General features: G+C 45.5%; 1 protein-coding gene across 8 annotated transcripts in view; it reads left to right on the top strand.

Annotated features, from left to right (window-relative positions):
• Positions 1-16,990, top strand: part of SPI1 (Spi-1 proto-oncogene) — a 67,473-nt gene extending 50,483 nt beyond the window's left edge. Inside the window, exons 1-5 of one of the 8 annotated variants that reach the window (XM_033927864.1) lie at positions 328-832; positions 7,028-7,124; positions 9,423-9,610; positions 15,099-15,255; positions 16,197-16,990. In XM_033927864.1, coding sequence (XP_033783755.1) covers positions 788-832; positions 7,028-7,124; positions 9,423-9,610; positions 15,099-15,255; positions 16,197-16,513 — 804 coding nt within the window. In that variant the 5' untranslated portion in view covers positions 328-787 and the 3' untranslated portion in view covers positions 16,514-16,990. Of the gene's footprint in view, positions 1-327; positions 833-7,027; positions 7,125-9,422; positions 9,611-15,095; positions 15,256-16,196 lie in introns of those variants that run through there. The other 7 variants (XM_033927868.1, XM_033927865.1, XM_033927862.1 and 4 more) reach the window with 7 other exon arrangements.
• Positions 16,991-17,365: the final 375 nt, after the last annotated feature.

The raw sequence follows: 17,365 nt of genomic DNA, 5'->3' as shown, positions 1-17,365 counted from the left end.
TTGGTCATAAGGGGGAGGGAAACTGAATCTCATAAGGAGAAAGCCTCTGGGCCAAGTTCCAGTTTCTTTTATCACAGAATTAGAGATGTGGGAAGTAGGAGAAATTTCCTAAAGAGAGGGTTTCTGACCTAGGACCTAGCTTCTGCTGTCACAGAGCTTGATGGGGTTCGGGGATGGAAGGAGATAGGAGGTACCTGTGGAGAAGGGATTCTGGTCTGGGTTCGAGCTTCTCTTATTACAGAGCCAGACCTGTAGGAAGTAAGGGGGGGGGGGGAGATTACCAAAATGTTTTAATTGCGCCGGGCCCAGGCTGCCCTTGTCACTTGCTGGAGATCTGGGAAGGGACAGAGAGCTCCACCACCACAGTGCCGGTGACAGACTTCCTGAAACACAATTCTGCCTCTTCCTAACAACAAGATTTATGCAAACTTGGGTTTTGTGAGTCCTATGATGTCACACACTGCTGGTTATACAGCGACAGTGTCTTCACTGTCCAAGCACAGTCTACAAAATCAGGAACTTCAAATGCAACTTCTGGGGAAGCAGCTACTTCACCTCTGAATCATCTGGCAGCAAATGGTGCCCCCTTCGCTGAATGAGGAACAGGGGCACTAGGGAAAGGGGAAGAGCCAAACGGTTTGCACTAGCTGATTTTTCTTTTCTTTTTGCAGTTTTTTGTTTTGTTTTTTTTCAATTACAGGGACCCTGGTGTTTTGTGTGTGTTTTTTTGTTTTTTTTTTTGGAAACTGAAGTTTGCTCAAATAAGTGTTTCAGATATTTTGCTTGAATGTTGCAGGCTTGCAAAATGGAAGGATTTGCCCTCCTATCCTCGGTGAGTTTTGGAGGTTATTTCAGTCGTCGCTGTCCTAGTGAAGTCTTTTAGTTGTAAAATGTCGTATTTGCATATGTGCGCGCGCAGAGGGGGGATCTTTAATAGCATAATCTGAGCCAGAAAATGAACGCCTAAGAAGTGAAAGAGTTGTTCTAGGTTTTGCCTTAAGTCTCTTTGGAGCAACTTGCCCGCAGCTTAGCAGCTACAGAGCTCTTTGACCTGGGATGGATTTCTTGCTAGAAATGTCTCTTTCCTAAAATTTGAACGGAATGAAATATCTGTAGCCGAAATCTGTTAAAAAAAGGAAAACAGATTTCTTGTAATCTGCCTCTTAAATTTGCTCAGTAAAGGGCCACTGAGACATTAGGAAGGGTCCAGGATCACATATAGCAGTGTTTGAAATGCTTAAAGAAAAGTTTAAATGGCAAAAATAAGGCTGCAGTAAGTTTTAGGAAGGAGAAATTACGAAAATAGTTTCATCTTCATTGTAGCATGAATAGAAAGATATAGGAGGGACCGATGAAAAGTTCTCAGCCCAACCAAGAAGAGAATGATGTGCAGGCGAAAACTGACAAGTTATTCCACACTTTTATTTTTTGGACCCTCTTCGTTTCAGTGATATGAAATGAAACAAAAAGTGTCAAGAAAAGTGTGGAATAACTTGTAAGTTTCATGGCTCCGCATCATTCTCTTCTTGGTTGGGCTGAGAACTTTTCAACAGCCCCTCGTATGCGGATTTTTTTTTTTAGATCCACGAGATCCGTAAGGTCCGTGTTTTATCCCTTCCCGATTTTCAACATCTTAGAGACTCCAAAGTGCATTTTGTTCCCAATGTGTCTCGTTTTGGCCGCATAAAAAAACAAACAAACAGAAGAGGCATTTGGGAAGGGAGGAGATTGCTTTGAATTAATGGACATGAAGCTTTAATTTTCATAACATAGGCACGACTCAGATGTGCGTGCCTTTATGGTACTGTTTGGAAACAGGTCAAGTTATGGTTTTTATGTAGGTAGCCCCAGAATAATTCAAATACTAGCAAGGTATCTAGTGTTTGAAAATCAGGCTTGTTTTGTGCAAGTTTAAAATTACGAGAGCAGCTTTGCTCCTAGGTGCATGATTGAAAATGTACCCTAGATGTGCACCTGAATGTTTGTCCCTGGGCTTTAAACTCTAGTTCTCTGCCCAAGCTAGAGTCTGGTGGTTATTTCACTTGGTTGTGACGCTGTGCTTTCTCCGCTTTCTGCCATGCCTTAGCCAGGGTCCTCGGGGCTGCAACCCAGTTGGGGGTTTCCCCCCAATGAATATGCATGAGATCTATTTGCATACAGTGGAGGCAGCGCATGCAAATACACTCCTCCCTCCTTATTCGCGGTTTTGCCTATTCGTGTTTTTTTGTGCCAGGAACCCCACCCCCTAGTGAATCGACCTTACCTGGTGGTCTAGCGGTGACGTGGGGCGGAAGCGATCTTCCTACGCTCCTGCGCCGTGTAGAGCCATCATCAAAAATGGCTGCTGTGAGTCCTCGTGGTCTCACGAGACTACAAAGGGAACTCACGGTAGCCATTTTTGTTGATGACTCTGCACGGGGCAGGAGCGTAGGAAGATCGCTTCCGCCCCACGCCACTGCTAGACCACCAGGTAAGGTCGATTCACGAGGGGGGAGGGGGGTCCTGGCACAAAAAAACACGACTAGGCAACACCGCGAATAAGGAGGGAGGAGTGTATTTGCATGCGCTGCCTCCACTGTATGCAAATAGATCTCATGCATATTCATTGGGGAAAACCCCCAACTGGGTTGCTAGACCACCAGGTAAGGTCTGGGACACAGGAGGGAGTTGGGGGGGGGGCAGAGCTGGCCCCAAAGTTATTCGCGAATTTTCAGTATTCGCGGGCCGGCTCTGCCCCTAACCACGGCGAATACTGAAGGGGGGGGGAAGTGTAGATCTCATTCATATTCATTGGAGAAATCCTGAAGACCCGAATGTATTGAGGATTTAGGTTCCTCACCCCTGTCTTACGAGGGGCCGCTGAAAGGTTCTCAGCCCAGCCAAGAAGAGAATGAGGTGGAGCCATGAAACGTACAAGTTTTTCCACATTTGATTTATTTGTTTCGCTTTGTATCCCGCCCTCCCCCCCAAAAAGCTCAGAACAGGTTACAGGCTGTCACTTTCCATTTCATTTCGTATCATTGGCACATAAAGTGTCACGAAAAGTGTGGAATCACTTGTGTCACGGCTCCTAATCATTCTCGTCGCGTTGGACTGAGAACGTTTCAGCAGCCCCTCATAGTGTGCGATGCCCTTGTGCACTGTTTTGTGATGTTATTGTATTTTCCGATGTTGCATTTTTCTGTATTTTTTTTCTTCTGTTTGTTCTGCTTTTTGTGTTGTGTTTTACGGAAAATTACTGTTGCTTCCTGTTCTTATTTTATTTGGCTTTCTTCTTTAGCTATGGTTTGATTTATGGTGCTTCGCATTCCTTAGAATAGGGGAGTGTGTGGTGCAGAGGTTAAGGCTACAGCCTCAGCACCCTGAGGTTGTGGGTTCAAATCCCATGCTGCTCCATCTGACCCTGGGCAAGCCACTTAATCCCCCATTGCTCCAGGTACATTAGATAGATTGTCAGCCCACCGGGACAAAATACCTGAATGTAAAACCACTTAGACTATAAATGGTATATAAATACTTAAATAAATAAATATGTTTATCATATATTTGATACCCCGCCAGCGCAGAAGGTCATAGCGGCTTTCAATAAATACATAAAAACAATGAAAGGAACGCCATAAAGTAATCGTAAAGTTCACACTCGTACAAGTAACCAATCATACAAATTTCAAATTGTATCATCAATTTCTGACCAGTCTCACTAAAAAGAACAGTTAAATGCCTTTACAAACAAAAAAAAAAGGGGTTTTAAAAAAGACTTAAATTTAGAGAATGATTGTTCACCCGAATCTGAGGAGGCAAACTATTCCATAAAAAACTAAGCTGATTTTTGTGTGGATACATAATGGGCAAATTTGGGAGCGGAAAGAACTAGTCCATTAGTATTGATTGAGCTCAAGGCACAGGAAGGAGTATATGGTACAGTGATGGATGTTAAGTAAACCAGCTGAAAGAAATGAAGCGCTTTGAACGTTAAGCGTAAAATTTTGGATTGACATCTGAACTGGACTGGAGGCCAATGTAGTTGAGGCAATAGAGGAGTAGCTTGCTCATATGCGGTAAGAGCGGATATCATAGCTGGTTTTAAGAAAGGTTTGGACAAGTTCCTGGAGGAAAAGTCCATAGTCTGTTATTGAGAAAGACATGGGGGAAGCCACTGCTTGCCCTGTATCGGTAGCATGGAATATTGCTCCACCTTATAGGCTAACGGCTCTATGCTTTATGGTTATAGAAACACAGAAACATGTAGGCAGGTTGGGCTAGGCGACTACTTTTTATAGAATTGTGTTTTCTGAGTTAGGCGCCTGACTTTTGATTAAGTTCAATTAAGACCGACTGTGAGGTGTTGAGTTGCCAATACAAGCCGCGATCAATTAAAGCTATCGCCGATATCGGCTCTTAACTATAGGCAGACTTTATAGAATCAAGGCCTAAGTTGTTGACTCTGCCATATTCAGTGGGAGTTTCCAGATTTTGTGCGGGAGATAGCCCTCTGAAATGGGAGTCTCCAGTTGACTGTAGCAGACTTAGGTCTGGATGAACAAAACTCTCTGGCCGTCTAATGATTGTCGCTAAACCAGTGTAAGGTGATCCATAGTGAATATGTATAAGGATTTGTATCAGCATCAAATCTGTTTTATTACTTGGGATCTAGCTAGATACTTGGGACCTGGGTTGGTCACCGTTGGAAACAGGATTCTGGGCTTGATGGACCTTCGGTCTGTCCCAGTACAGCAATTCTTATGTTCTTATATGAGCCAAGTATAGGACAATCAAGCCATTGTGACATCACTGATGAGGTTGGCTCTTAGGCATTGGAGGAATGAGGCATTATGACATCACAGTCTCAGCTTTGGAATGTTGCTACACTTTGGGTTTCTGCCAGGTACTTGGGACCTGGGTTGGTTACCGTTGGCAACAGGATACTGGGCTTGATGGATCTTTGGTCTGTCCCAGTACAACAATTCTTATGTTCTTAAGATATATTTCTATATATTAGCAACTCAGTGTATATAAATTTAACTCATGTATGTCCATTATGGGTAGCATGGAAACCCAGCTGGCTGTGGGAACACGAATTCAGGTTTGGTGGAGAGAACTTTGTACTGCAGCTATTCATGTTATACCTAGTCTGTGGGTTGTTAGGAGACTTGTAGGAGCATAATCAAAAAACTAAAATGTCCCCAAAACTTCCTAAACCAGGACATCCAAGTGCCAACAATCGATGACGATTTCCTGGACGTCTGGCGAGATGTTTCACCCACCGTGAGTCCAGAGTTCAAGGGGGGCATGCAGTGGTGTAGGAAGGGTAGGAGGCATCTGGGTGGTGGCACCTCCCCCTGCGCCCACTGTGCCTTCCCGCTCCTTCCCGCCCACCATTCCGCACTTGAGCTCTCCCTCCCCACCCCCACGTGCCTCTAAATCTTCGCATACTATGAGTGGATTCAGCAGCATGCTTCTCGCACCAGCGTTGGATTTCCATCTGACGTCGCTTCCTGGCCCCGTGACCCGGAAGTGATTCAGAGGTGAACCAGGCTGGCATGAGCAACAGGCAGAAGTTGCTCACGCTAACGAAGATAATACAGAGGTACGGGGTGGGCGAGAGGGATGGTGTGAGCACGGCAGAACGCAGCAGAGAGGAGCCAGCGCCCCCACCTACTTGGCGCCCGGGGGAGTCCGCACCTCCTGGACCCCCTTACTACGCCACTGGGAGCATGTTAAGAGGCATGCTGTGGGCGTGCTAGACCTGGACGTCTTGCGGGGATAATCAAATTTATTGCAAAACGGACTGGAGGGAGCTTAGATGTTCAGAACTAGACCTGTTTTAGAAGTGTCTAAGTGCCACAAGCTGACCAGATGGCCACTGGGTACATGAAGATATGACATCTCAACACTCACCCAATACTCATAGACCCCCTCCAAACCCCCCCAAATCTGAATGAAGGAGTACATAGCTGTCTATAGAACAGCAGAACTTGATATGGAAAAGCCCAGTAGAGCAGCACACAGGTGTCTTAAGTAACCTGGTGGATGGGGTAGTGAACCATAGAGAGGAGGACCCAGGCTCCTCTAAGCCACTCTAACCACTACATTTATGGTGTTAAGTATGAGCCCACCAAAACTCTATTATATTGCTAAATAGGTGTCACCTGCAGCCTTGAAGGCTATTGGTGTGGTAGACAGGTGGGTATAGTAGGTTTGGGGGGCTCACCATAAATTATAAGAGGGTTATGGTGAGATATACAGCAGTGCCCTCCAAGATGCCCCACTGCTCTTTGGCATTTCTATGTGGCCAGTCCAGTAGAATGGTGGCCCATCCCATGTCTAAATGGTGCTCCTTTGGATGTTTCTAACTTGGATGGTTTTGTGGTCGAAAATGAATAACGCCTAGACGTTTTAGTGGCCAAGACGTCCGAGTGAGTGATTTTTGGAAAAAAAATTATTTGGATGTCCTATTCAAATATGCATCTGAGCCATCTTCTCTATTATCTTCGTTATGTCATTCAATAGACACTCTCCACTGTTCAACCCACAGTCCAATGTAGATGAAACAATTGTTTTATCTACAATTGTTTTATCTACATTGGACTTTTATCAACAATTGTTTTATCTACCTTGGACTATGTGTTGAATTGTGGAGAGTGTCTATTCATTTATAGACATTTCTGTGCTTCCAGCTTTGGAAACACCCAAATTGGACTTAGACGTCCTTTTCAAAAATGGCCCTCCATGGCTCCTAGGTTTATCAATTCAACATTTTTCCTTCCGCATTATATTCCCAAGTACGGACAATGAAAAATAACTTGACAATGTCTTCAGACTTTATAATAGTTTTTTTTTTTCCACCTGGAACTTTTTCTAAAGGTTAAAATATAATGATTGTTGACATGAATGGCACCTTCCAGAAGCAATGGTGATGCTGGGACAGACAACATGGCTCAACTCCACTCCCTACATTCTTCTAGTGTGTTACAGTTGTTTTTACTACAATACTTTAGCTGAATTCTTGCCTCTCTCTCTCTTCCAGCAACAGGCCGAGGACATAATTTCCTATGAATCAGATCTGTTCCGTCAGCCTCATGAGTATTACCAATACATCAGCAGTGATGGAGACAGCCATGGGGGTGAGTCCAGCTGTACAGTATGGGGATATTTCTCAAAGATCATCTAAAGTCAAGTGTCGGGATGATGCATGTTAAGTACGGATTCTATAACGACAGCTGTGCACACAATTGCTGTTAAAGTATATTAGCGTAAGTCCGCATGTGCACACGCCCAACTTTAGGTGCGAGTACCTACACCAGCCAAATGACTAGTATAAAAGCTCACGCCTAAGTGTAGGTGCAAAAATTCTATTCTATAGCCTATGCCCCTAACTGCCTGACATGCCCCCAAACCGCCCATGTCCTCCATAGATTTGCGCACTCTGGAATTTGAGAGCGCAGCTTATAGAATACCGACTAAGGGCAGTTACACGCGTAACTCCAATTAGTGGCATTTAGGCCCCAATTCTATAAAGGGCGCCTAAGTCATGCCTAAAGTTAGGCGTGCTGTAGGCGTCCGATCTAAGTAGTTAGTGAGCCAATTAAGGGTCTTAACAAGCGATAATTGGTACTTAGGCGCCCAAAGGACATAGATGCCAACTTGTAGACGCAGCCACAATTTCATGGACGTCCATGTTTAAAACTCGCGCCTCTCAATAGGCGTGGGGGTGGAATGGGCGTGGTTTGGGCACGATTCTACAAAGGACTAAACGGTGCCTAACTGTAGACGCATTTTGCAGAATCAGGGCCTTAGTGCCCATTAACATCAATTGGTCTTATGGCCAATTAGCATCTGATTAATCTACCAAGTTACCCGAGCAATTGATCTTATGCTATAAGTTGTGTACATAAATTTGCACAGCTTTCTAGAATTTGGGGGTAGCCTCTCTCCTTGCCCGCTTAGCTGTGACACTGCAGGTTACAGCTCTCTTAAACAGCAGAGACAGTGGCGTAGCGAAGGTGAGAAGCGCTCGGGGGGGGTGGCTCCCCTTCCCCGACCCCCCACCCCATCTTCTCCTTTTCTGCCCCTCCTGCCACGTGTGCGCACTCATGCCCCCTTCCCTTCCCCCATACCTCTTCCCAACCTGTTGCTCGCACCAGCGTCGGCTCTTCCTCTGACATCACTTCCTAGGCTTGGGTCCAGGAAGTGACATCAGAGGAAGAACTGGCTCTGGCACGAGCTGCAGATTGGGGTTGCTGCTCGCACCCCAAATGTTGAAGAGGTATAGGGAAGGGAAGGGGGCCTGCGTGTGGGGGGGGGGAAGGGAAGGAGCAGGGGAGACAGAGAGGAGAATGGATGCCAGACGACCCCCCGCCCCTTACTATGCTACTGAACAGAGACGACTGAAACAGTCACATTAAACAATGTATTGGTTCTTGTGTGCTTCATATTGACTTGATACGAACCCGTGCTTCTGCTCAATAGCTAAGGGTGGAAATGATTGAAATGTCCACAGTACAAACAAAACCCAGTGCAAACCACTGAAAAAGTTGTACTCTTCAATACACACAGCGTCTCTTCAGTAATACTGTCGTTGAACCATAGACTTGACCAGCTCGGAGCTTGAGCGTCCGGCTTGGTGAACAAATCAAAGAAAAGTTCTTCCCTTTCCACATTTTATATATGTGACACAAATATCCAAGTTTCCGAGTTTATTAAAAATTTGTTATACCGCCTTATCAAATATTTCAAGATGGTTGTGCAATAAAATCAAGGGGGGAGGGGGGAAACAAATATTAACAAAGAAACATCATCAATTAAGACGACAGACCAAAGGACATACTGAAATGAGAGGAAAAGGGAGAACGACAATATAATGAAAGGAACGAGAGAAACACAGGAAAATACAAAAGGGGCAGGGTGACACGTAGCGGTCCAACTGGACTGAAATTAAGTTTATAAAATCCTTAAAAGGGCAATCAAACTTGGAAAGTATCTTTAAAAGGGAACGTTTTAAGGAAGGATTAGAATTTCTCCATAGATGTTGTCTCTCTTAAGGAGTTCCAAAGGGAAGGAGCAACAACTGAAAAAATGGAATTTCTCCTTGTATTGATGTGTCCAAGTGATGGGACTACTAATAATTTTACCCTCTCTATGTCAGTCCCTTCTTTAACATAATAATAATAATAACAACAGTTTATATACCGCAGTACCGTGAAGTTCTATGCGGTTTACAAAATATTAAACGAAGGCACAAATTAATTGAACTTAAGAGAGATGGAAGAAAGTGAATAATAGGTCAAGAAAACCATTATACCGTGGATAGTCCGTATGAAGGGGCGTTGTCACCACTTGGCGAAGGAAAGGCTTACAACCGCACAGTCCTTCATTTCATTCTTGTTTCCATTCCTTGTTCTGTGTGTTGTCATGTCCTTTAGACCATTTTTGGGACTATCATTCACACCACATGGCTAACGAGTTTGAAGTTTTCCCTGATAACCACTTCACAGAGCTGCAGAGCGTTCAGCCCCCACAGCTGCAACAGCTGTATCGGCACATGGAGATCGAGCAGATGCACGTCTTGGACACGACGACATTGCCCTCACACGTCAGCCTTAATCACCAGGTAAATACTGCAGTCCCAGTCACCAGGCGCTCCGCGTCTCCGCCTCCCGGCGCCAACCCAGAAGGTGGTTAACAAGCTGCGAGTCACACACAAGAGTTTCAAAATGTCGGAGCAGTGACTATGGAGGGGGAGCGCGGGCTGTGGGAGGGCTGTGTTGGGATGATGGAGAGGAGACTACTGGTAATGTGAATTTGCTGGAGGATCCTACCAGCTTGTAAACCACCAAATTTGTGTGTCTTTCCCTCTCCACCTCTTCATCCCTCTGTATTTCGCCACCTGAGCAGCATATATTGATTCACCATTTTTGTCCAAGTGTGTCTGTCATCATTAGATTGTATGCACTTTCGAGCAGGGGCTGTCTCTTGCGTGTTTAATGTACAGCATTGCGTGCATTTGGTAACGCTATAGAAATAATAAATCATGGTAGTAGAAATGGTGTGTTGCCTAGGGTTGCCAGAGAAGACTGTGGAATACAATGTTCTTTTTTTTTTTTTTTTTTTAATCTTTATTGATTTTTAAACTTTGACAGTGCAATACAATTAATTGAACATAAAATACTGCATAAAACGCACTATTAACTACACAAGTAATACATAAAGCACTCAGTTTCTCCCATCCTCCTCCCAATTATTAATACAAGACATATGATGTGATTACAATATTATAATTAAGTAATTTAAATCCTCAAAATGCAATACAATGTTCTTGAATTGTCCTTTATTGTAAGATAAAATCAAAAGCAAATACATCCACAATGTTGAGTAGCTGACCCAGCTGGTAGCAACAGACCTGACATGGTCCATGTTTCGGCTCATATGCACCTTCCTCGGGGGCCCTAGTGATATAAAAATCTGTATGTATGTATGTTTCTGTATAAGACTAAAATTATTGTTAGTTATAAGGCTGTGACAGCTTAAACGTGATCTTAAATGTGGAGCGTCTGGCTGATGTGAACGTGGTGAAGCTTGTGGCTGAGTGGAGAGAAAAATAAATATGTGAAAAGGTTTTTAAAGGTGGTGCAGCTGGTGCAAGCGAGAATTTGTGAGAAAGAAAGTGTGAGTGGTGGCAAGTGAAGGAGATCGAACGGTGGTGGTGACATGCCAGCTAATGCGATGCTAAGGGGAAAACTGAGAATGTACATACCAGGTCAGTAATCAAACGATCGAAATGTAAAGGTGGATGTGGTTGAAAATCAATAGCCTCCTGAGAAGGGAAAGCGTATATGGGACTGAGCACCCTTCCTGCTCCCAACTTTAGAGATACGGGGAGCAGGAGTCCATGTTTTGGGGGGGAAGTTCCGATGGCAGGAGGGAGTCGACATCCCTCCTGCCATTTTGGGGGGGTTCGGGGAGGGGGGAAGGGAGGGTGTGCTTTGTTGGGGGGAGGCTTTTTTTTCATTTTTTTTTATAATTGGCCAGATATTTTGCGTGTGTTATACACGCAAAATATCTGTGCCATAAAAAAAAAACGGAAAAAAAAAAAACAAAAACCCTGGCAGAATCCCCGACAGCAGTGACAGGAGGCTACTTCTCCTGTCACTACTGTCAGGGCTCTCCCCGCAAATCATTTGCATGCAAAAAAGTTAGTGAATCAATCGCTGTTTTTAAAATCGGCCAACAGCGATTGAATCGCTATCTGTAGTGAATCTGGGCCTTAGTTTTTTAATTTGCCATGTCACGTCTGCATGGAAAGATTGGGGGGAGAGGGTGAAGTGGCTGAGTAAATTGAGCTATCCAATAAGAAGGTGTTATAAGGCACCAAAAGAATCTGTAGAGGAAAACTTAGATGAGCAAGGAGATACATGGAGGGGGCAGAGGGCAGATGGAAGGATCGAAGATACAGTACACAGGGAGTGGGTTGTAGAGTAGAGTTTATGAATGTTTCTTTTGTTGAAAAATATGAATTGTACTGTTAATGGCTGATTACTTTGATTGTAAACCTAATAAAGCTGAACTTAAAAAAAAAAAAAAAAATCCTTTAAGCCCACAAACTAGAGTCAGAGAGGAACTCTCTCGTGTGTATAAGGGTCAGATCCCCCAAATGCAGAACTGCATTGGGATCCTGTTCCAGTAGAGTGGACCATGGACTTCTCTTTTAGGAAATTATCCAAGCCGGGTTGTTTTTTTTTTTTTTTTAAACCCCGCTAAGCTAACTGATTCTCGGGCAACAAATGCCAGAGTTTAATTACAAGTTGTGCGGAGAAATATTTTCACCGGTTTGTTTAAAATCTACTACTTAGTAGCTTCATCGCACGCCCCCCTAGTCATAATATTTTATTCAGTATTTCATAGACCTTTATCGCATTACCCCTGAGCCTTCTCTTCTTCAAGCTGAAGAGCCCTAGGCGCTTTAGCCTCTCCTCATAGGAAAATTGACCCATCCTTTTTATCATTTTTGTCACCCTTCTCTGTACCTTTTCTAATTCCGCTATATCTTTTTTTGAGATGTGGCGACCAGAATTGCACACAGTATTCAAGCTGCAGCCACACCATAGAGCAATACAAGGGTATTATAACATTATCATCTTTGTTTTCTATTCCTTTCCTGATAATTCCTAACATTCTATTTGCTTTCTTAGCCACCGCCGCACATTGAACTGAGGGTTTCAAAGTATCCTCCACAATGACACCTAGATCCTTTTCTTGGGCAGTGACTCCTAACATAGAACCCAGCATCACATAGCTATAGTTGGGGTTCCTCTTTCCCACATGCATCACTTTGCACTTGCTCACTTTAAACATCATCTGCCATTTTGACGCCCAGTCTTCCAGTGCTGCACTTGTAAGTTCATAGAAGAAATCCTAAAGCCAAAAGCTACAGCAAGAGCTTGTGTAATTGTAAGGGCCAGTGGGAGGTGTGTTGCTGGTAAACATTTCTAATCAGGCAGCTGCTTCCATCCTCAGAGAGCTGACAGGAAGCTTGCACAAGTTATTGCTCAATCTTGTCCCTTCCTGCATGACTGACAAGCCTGCTCACTAACTGCCAGGTGGCTCTGAGGCATCTGTACCCAACCTGCAGGCACGTGAGGAGACCCTCACAGAAATGCAGGAGAGGTGGCAAGACTGGAGAGGGACTGGAGGAAAAAGCGCAACAAAAGAAGGGGAAGAGAGAATAAGGGTAGCATGAAGGAGCAGAGGAAAGGGAAGAAGAGGGTATGGATTCCCACTGCACCGCCCCCTCCCCCTCCCCCACCCCCCCAGCAGGTCAGGTCAGTAATCAAACGATCGAAATGTAAAGGTGGATATGTGTGAAAATCAATAGCCTCCCTGGGAAGGGAAAAACGTATATGGAACTGAGCATCCCTCTTGCTCCCAACTTTAGAGGTACAGAGAGCAGGAGCCCATGTTTGTTTGTTGTTTTTTTTGGGGGGGGAAGCGCCAGTGGTAGGAGGGAATCGGCATCCTACCTGCACATTGGCGCACTTTTCTCTCTTCACTGAACTCTTTTCGTAGATTGTAAACTAGAGGTCTGCAAGGGAACGGGGATCGCGGGAATCCCCCCTAACCCACGGAACTCCCACGGGGACCCCCCTCTGGCCCACGGGACTTCCATGGGGATGGAAGGCTTTGGAAGCAGGGTTCGTCTATATAATATAATGAGCCTTAGCAAAAGAGGGGGGGTTTATAAATTACCTGAACAGAAAACAAAAAAAAGGGTTCCACCAAAGAGATTCCACAAGGAAAACAGCAGCGCAAACACAAAAGAAACTATGGAATTGATGATCCTATCAGAAGTAATTGCTGCTTTTTATGGGGACGGGCGGGGATGGAGGTAATTCCTTGCGGGGATGGGTGGGGACGGAGAGGATCCTGACGGAGACGGGTGCGGACGGAGAGGATCCTGACGGGGACGGGTGCGGACGGAGAGGATCCTGACAGGGCGGGTGGGGACGGAGAAGATCCTGGCGGGGACAGATGGGGATGGAGAGGATCCTGGCGGGGATGGAGAGGATCCTGGCGGGGATGGGCGGGGACGGAGAGGATCCTGGCGGGGACAGATGGGGATGGAGAGGATCCTGGCGGGGATGGAGAGGATCCTGGCGGGGACGGGCGGGGACGGAGAGGATCCTGGCGGAGACGGGTGGGGATTTCTGTTCCTGCGCAACTCTCTATTGTAAACCACTTAGATCTGCAGTAACAGCAGCATTGCAAATGTGAATATTACTATTACGGTATTAATCAACTACAAGAAAGTAGATGAGGGTGAAAAGGAGGAAGGAGTGTGTTTTCGAAACATGGACCGTAGTTTGGATTCAAACCGTTCAATGTTTTAAGGATTGCGATGAAAAGCCTTGTTTTCTTCATCTTGTACATTATTGCTACAGTCTTCCTTTTCTCTTTGCCATCCAACATTTCACGGCGGTCTCGTTGGATTTTTTGTTGGTGCTTGACTTTGTCGCTTACTGATTAGTTTACACAATTTTGCACACGTGAGCGCTCCGATGGCGGCGCGCGGCTGGCTGACTTAGGGCTCCTTTTACTAAGCTGCGCTAGCGGTCTTAGCGCGTGCTGCATTGCCGCGTGTGCTAGATGCTAACGCCAGCATTGCAGCGCGCGCTAAAAACGCTAGCGCACCTTAGTAAAAAGGAGCCCTTAGTGTGGCCGACTCTGCTTCACCGCAAGCATTAGTCCTGCTCTTTTGAGAAGTTCGTCAGAGCTTACAACCCCACACTGAGGGCGCACCTTCACCATTTAAATTTCTTTGATAAGAAGTTCGGATATTGTTGCCAGGACCCTCACGTGACATGTAATATCTGAGACACGCCCTGCCCTTTGATATTGTATCTTTTAAGTACTGAGCATTTTGGGGGGGCTGTTTCTTGTACTTTCTCTGGCCGGCAGGCCTGCCTCTTCAAAATGACAGACCTTCCCCTTCCCGGTGAATCCTGGGATGCACTGGGGCGGGGCCTAAAACACTGATTGGCCCAGGTGCTTAAGGCCCCTCCTATGGGGCAGCAGTGGCAAGAGGGAGTGGTCATCCCTCCTGTGGGAGTGGGGTCTGAGCCGTCAAGCCTCACTTTCCTGTCAGTACCTGAACCAATCAGCACTCAGGCACTGATCGGAAAGCAAGGCTACGACAGCGCAGACCCTGTCGGAAAATTTTGGCCACAAAAGTGCCACAGTGAGGTTAGGGAATCATCTGGCGCTGATAGAGAATCGCCCAGAGCGCTGCTTTTTCTACCATTTTAATGCTGATGACCTCATTGTACTACATTTGCATGGCAGAGCCCAAGACTGCTAGGAAGCTTGGTAAAGGCTGGAGCTGGTGTTTAAGGGGACGGTCACTTTTGAGAATCCTCCTGTCAATCCCTAATCCCCTTCTCACCCTCCCCATTTCTCACCCTCTTTCTGTCCCTACACGTTTGGCTCTTTTCCTGGTCATTTCCTTCCCTTCATTTCATCCTCTTTGCTTCCTTTATTCTCTCATGCTATTTCACTCACTGAACGCCTCTCACATCCACTCTTCCCTGTCTCTCTTTCTTCAGCAGCTCCCCTATGTGCCCCGGATGTGCCTTCAGTATGCTTTTCCCACCCAGGCCAGTTCTGATGAGGAGGATATGGAGAGACGGAGCCCACCCCTTGAGGTGTCTGATGGAGAGATAGATAGCAGTGATCCAAATCCCGGGATTTTAAGTGGAGAACAAGGTAAGGAAGAGGCAAACCTGCGGATAAGAGCCAGTCTATATGAGAGGGCCAGAGATGGTTACCGTATGTATGTGAGGGATTGCTAGAGCAGATTTCTTTTGTATTTCCTGGGATTTGTTAACAGCTTTTATGAAAAGATTCACCCCAGGCTAGTTGTTGTTTCTTGGTCAAAGGTTGAGTAGGAGGGAAGGAGGGGCATCGTGAACATGCGTATGGCACTTACAGAACTTTCTACTTCTGGAACTGCAAGCTCATGTTCAAAGGGATGCTCCTTGTGGGGCGATCCTTTGAAGATTGCTTCTGGCCTGCGCTGAACTGCCAAGTTACATGAAGCAAATTGAACAGGAAATCTCTGAACCTGCTTTAACTTCCTCAATCCACCCCTGACACTCTTTCCATGCGAGTAAAATTATACATGCTACGAACAGTGGCCCACCTCTATGGGCGGGAACTGCTATATGGATGCATGATTAAGGCTGTGGGGCTTACTACAAGAAGGCTACTACAAGAAGCTTGCTACAAGAGGCTTGCTACAAGAGGCTTGCTACAAGAGGCTTGCTACAAGAAGCTTGAAGTTTATATGAAATGACATGTCCGAGCTTAGCCGCTGATGTCATGTTATGAATAATTTGAAACAAGTACTGAATTATTAATTGAAATTTTTATGGGTAAAATTTGAACAATCTTGAGAACATTTTCAACTATATGGGACGTGGAGAACCAATGAATTACATTGATTGACCTGCTTCACTTTTAAGTTTGATGTTTGAAATAAGCCAATATGATCTAATATGATAGTGTTGCTGCATTCTCTTGGTTCTTCAGTCTCTTAACATTTTCTCACGGTTTTGTCACTGTTTGCGTGTCACCATTTTACGCTGGCAAACTCTTTGTTCCTAACTATTCTACACTGTTCCTTTGTGCCTGCGTCCTTTCCATAGGAAGCAAGAAGAAAATCCGCCTGTACCAGTTCCTCCTGGACCTCCTGCGGAGTGGAGACATGAAGGACAGCATCTGGTGGGTAGACAAGGACAAGGGAACCTTCCAGTTTTCCTCCAAAAACAAGGAGAGCCTAGCGAACCGTTGGGGCACTCAGAAGGGGAACCGCAAGAAGATGACTTACCAGAAGATGGCACGGGCCCTGCGAAACTACGGCAAGACAGGGGAAGTCAAAAAAGTCAAGAAGAAGTTAACCTACCAGTTCAGCGGAGAAGTTTTACAAAAGGCCTACGTGGAAAGGAAGCATTTCACCCACTGAGAACCTTTCTCATCGTCTGGCCCTGAAGCATTCAGCAGCTAGCAAGCACGGAAGACTGGTCACGTTCCTTCTGCTTTGTCAGACTGCTGAGGACACAGGTCTTGTGTTTCTGGTACGAAAGATTCCTTTTGATCCCAAATCAAGCAGAGCTGGGAAAAGGCGGACACTATGCTGTTTATGTACATATATATAAACTTATTTTTATTCTAAGCAAATATGACACCTAGTAGCAGGGGCTGGGGGTTAATAAAGACAATGACGGATAATGCGGGCCGCAGGGCCTCAGCTCCAAGCTTCGTGTAGCTTGTTAAGCCACTCTTTTACAATGCCGAGCGGCAAAAGCCCTTTAAAACCCTATGGTGGCTTTGTAAAAGGGGGAGGGGGAAAGTGAGAACTCAGTTCCTCTTATACTAAACCACGGTAGAGGTTTCTACCACAGCCCGGGATGCTAAATGCTCCGACACTGCTCCGACGCTCATGGGGATTTTATGAGCTTTGGAGCAGCACCAGAGCTTTTAGTGCTCTGGGCCATGATAGAAACCTGTACGGGGGGGGGGGGAGGGGGGGGGGGAGGGGATCAGTTCTCCATCCTAGCATGTTCAATAGAAAGAGGGACAATGGTCTCTTGCTTTTGACTGGTCAAAACTCTCCACTCGTACTGTAATTAGCATTAAGGAGTTATTGCAGAGATATCAAAGAGATCGTCTACTTCACGAATTATGTCCTCTTCGCTATTATGTTACAATAGTTGTGGTTTTACATTGAGGTGGGGCAGAGGGGAAGAGGTTTCCTGTGCTCCTCTATCCTAACTGCAGCATTTGGTTGCCAATAAACTAGATTTTTTTTTTTTTA

The sequence above is a fragment of the Geotrypetes seraphini genome, chromosome 19 (genome assembly GCF_902459505.1).
Source record: "Geotrypetes seraphini chromosome 19, aGeoSer1.1, whole genome shotgun sequence".
NCBI lineage: Eukaryota > Metazoa > Chordata > Amphibia > Gymnophiona > Dermophiidae > Geotrypetes > Geotrypetes seraphini.
The sequence above is the reverse complement of the archived record's forward strand: the minus strand, read 5'-3'. Positions and strand labels throughout refer to the sequence as shown.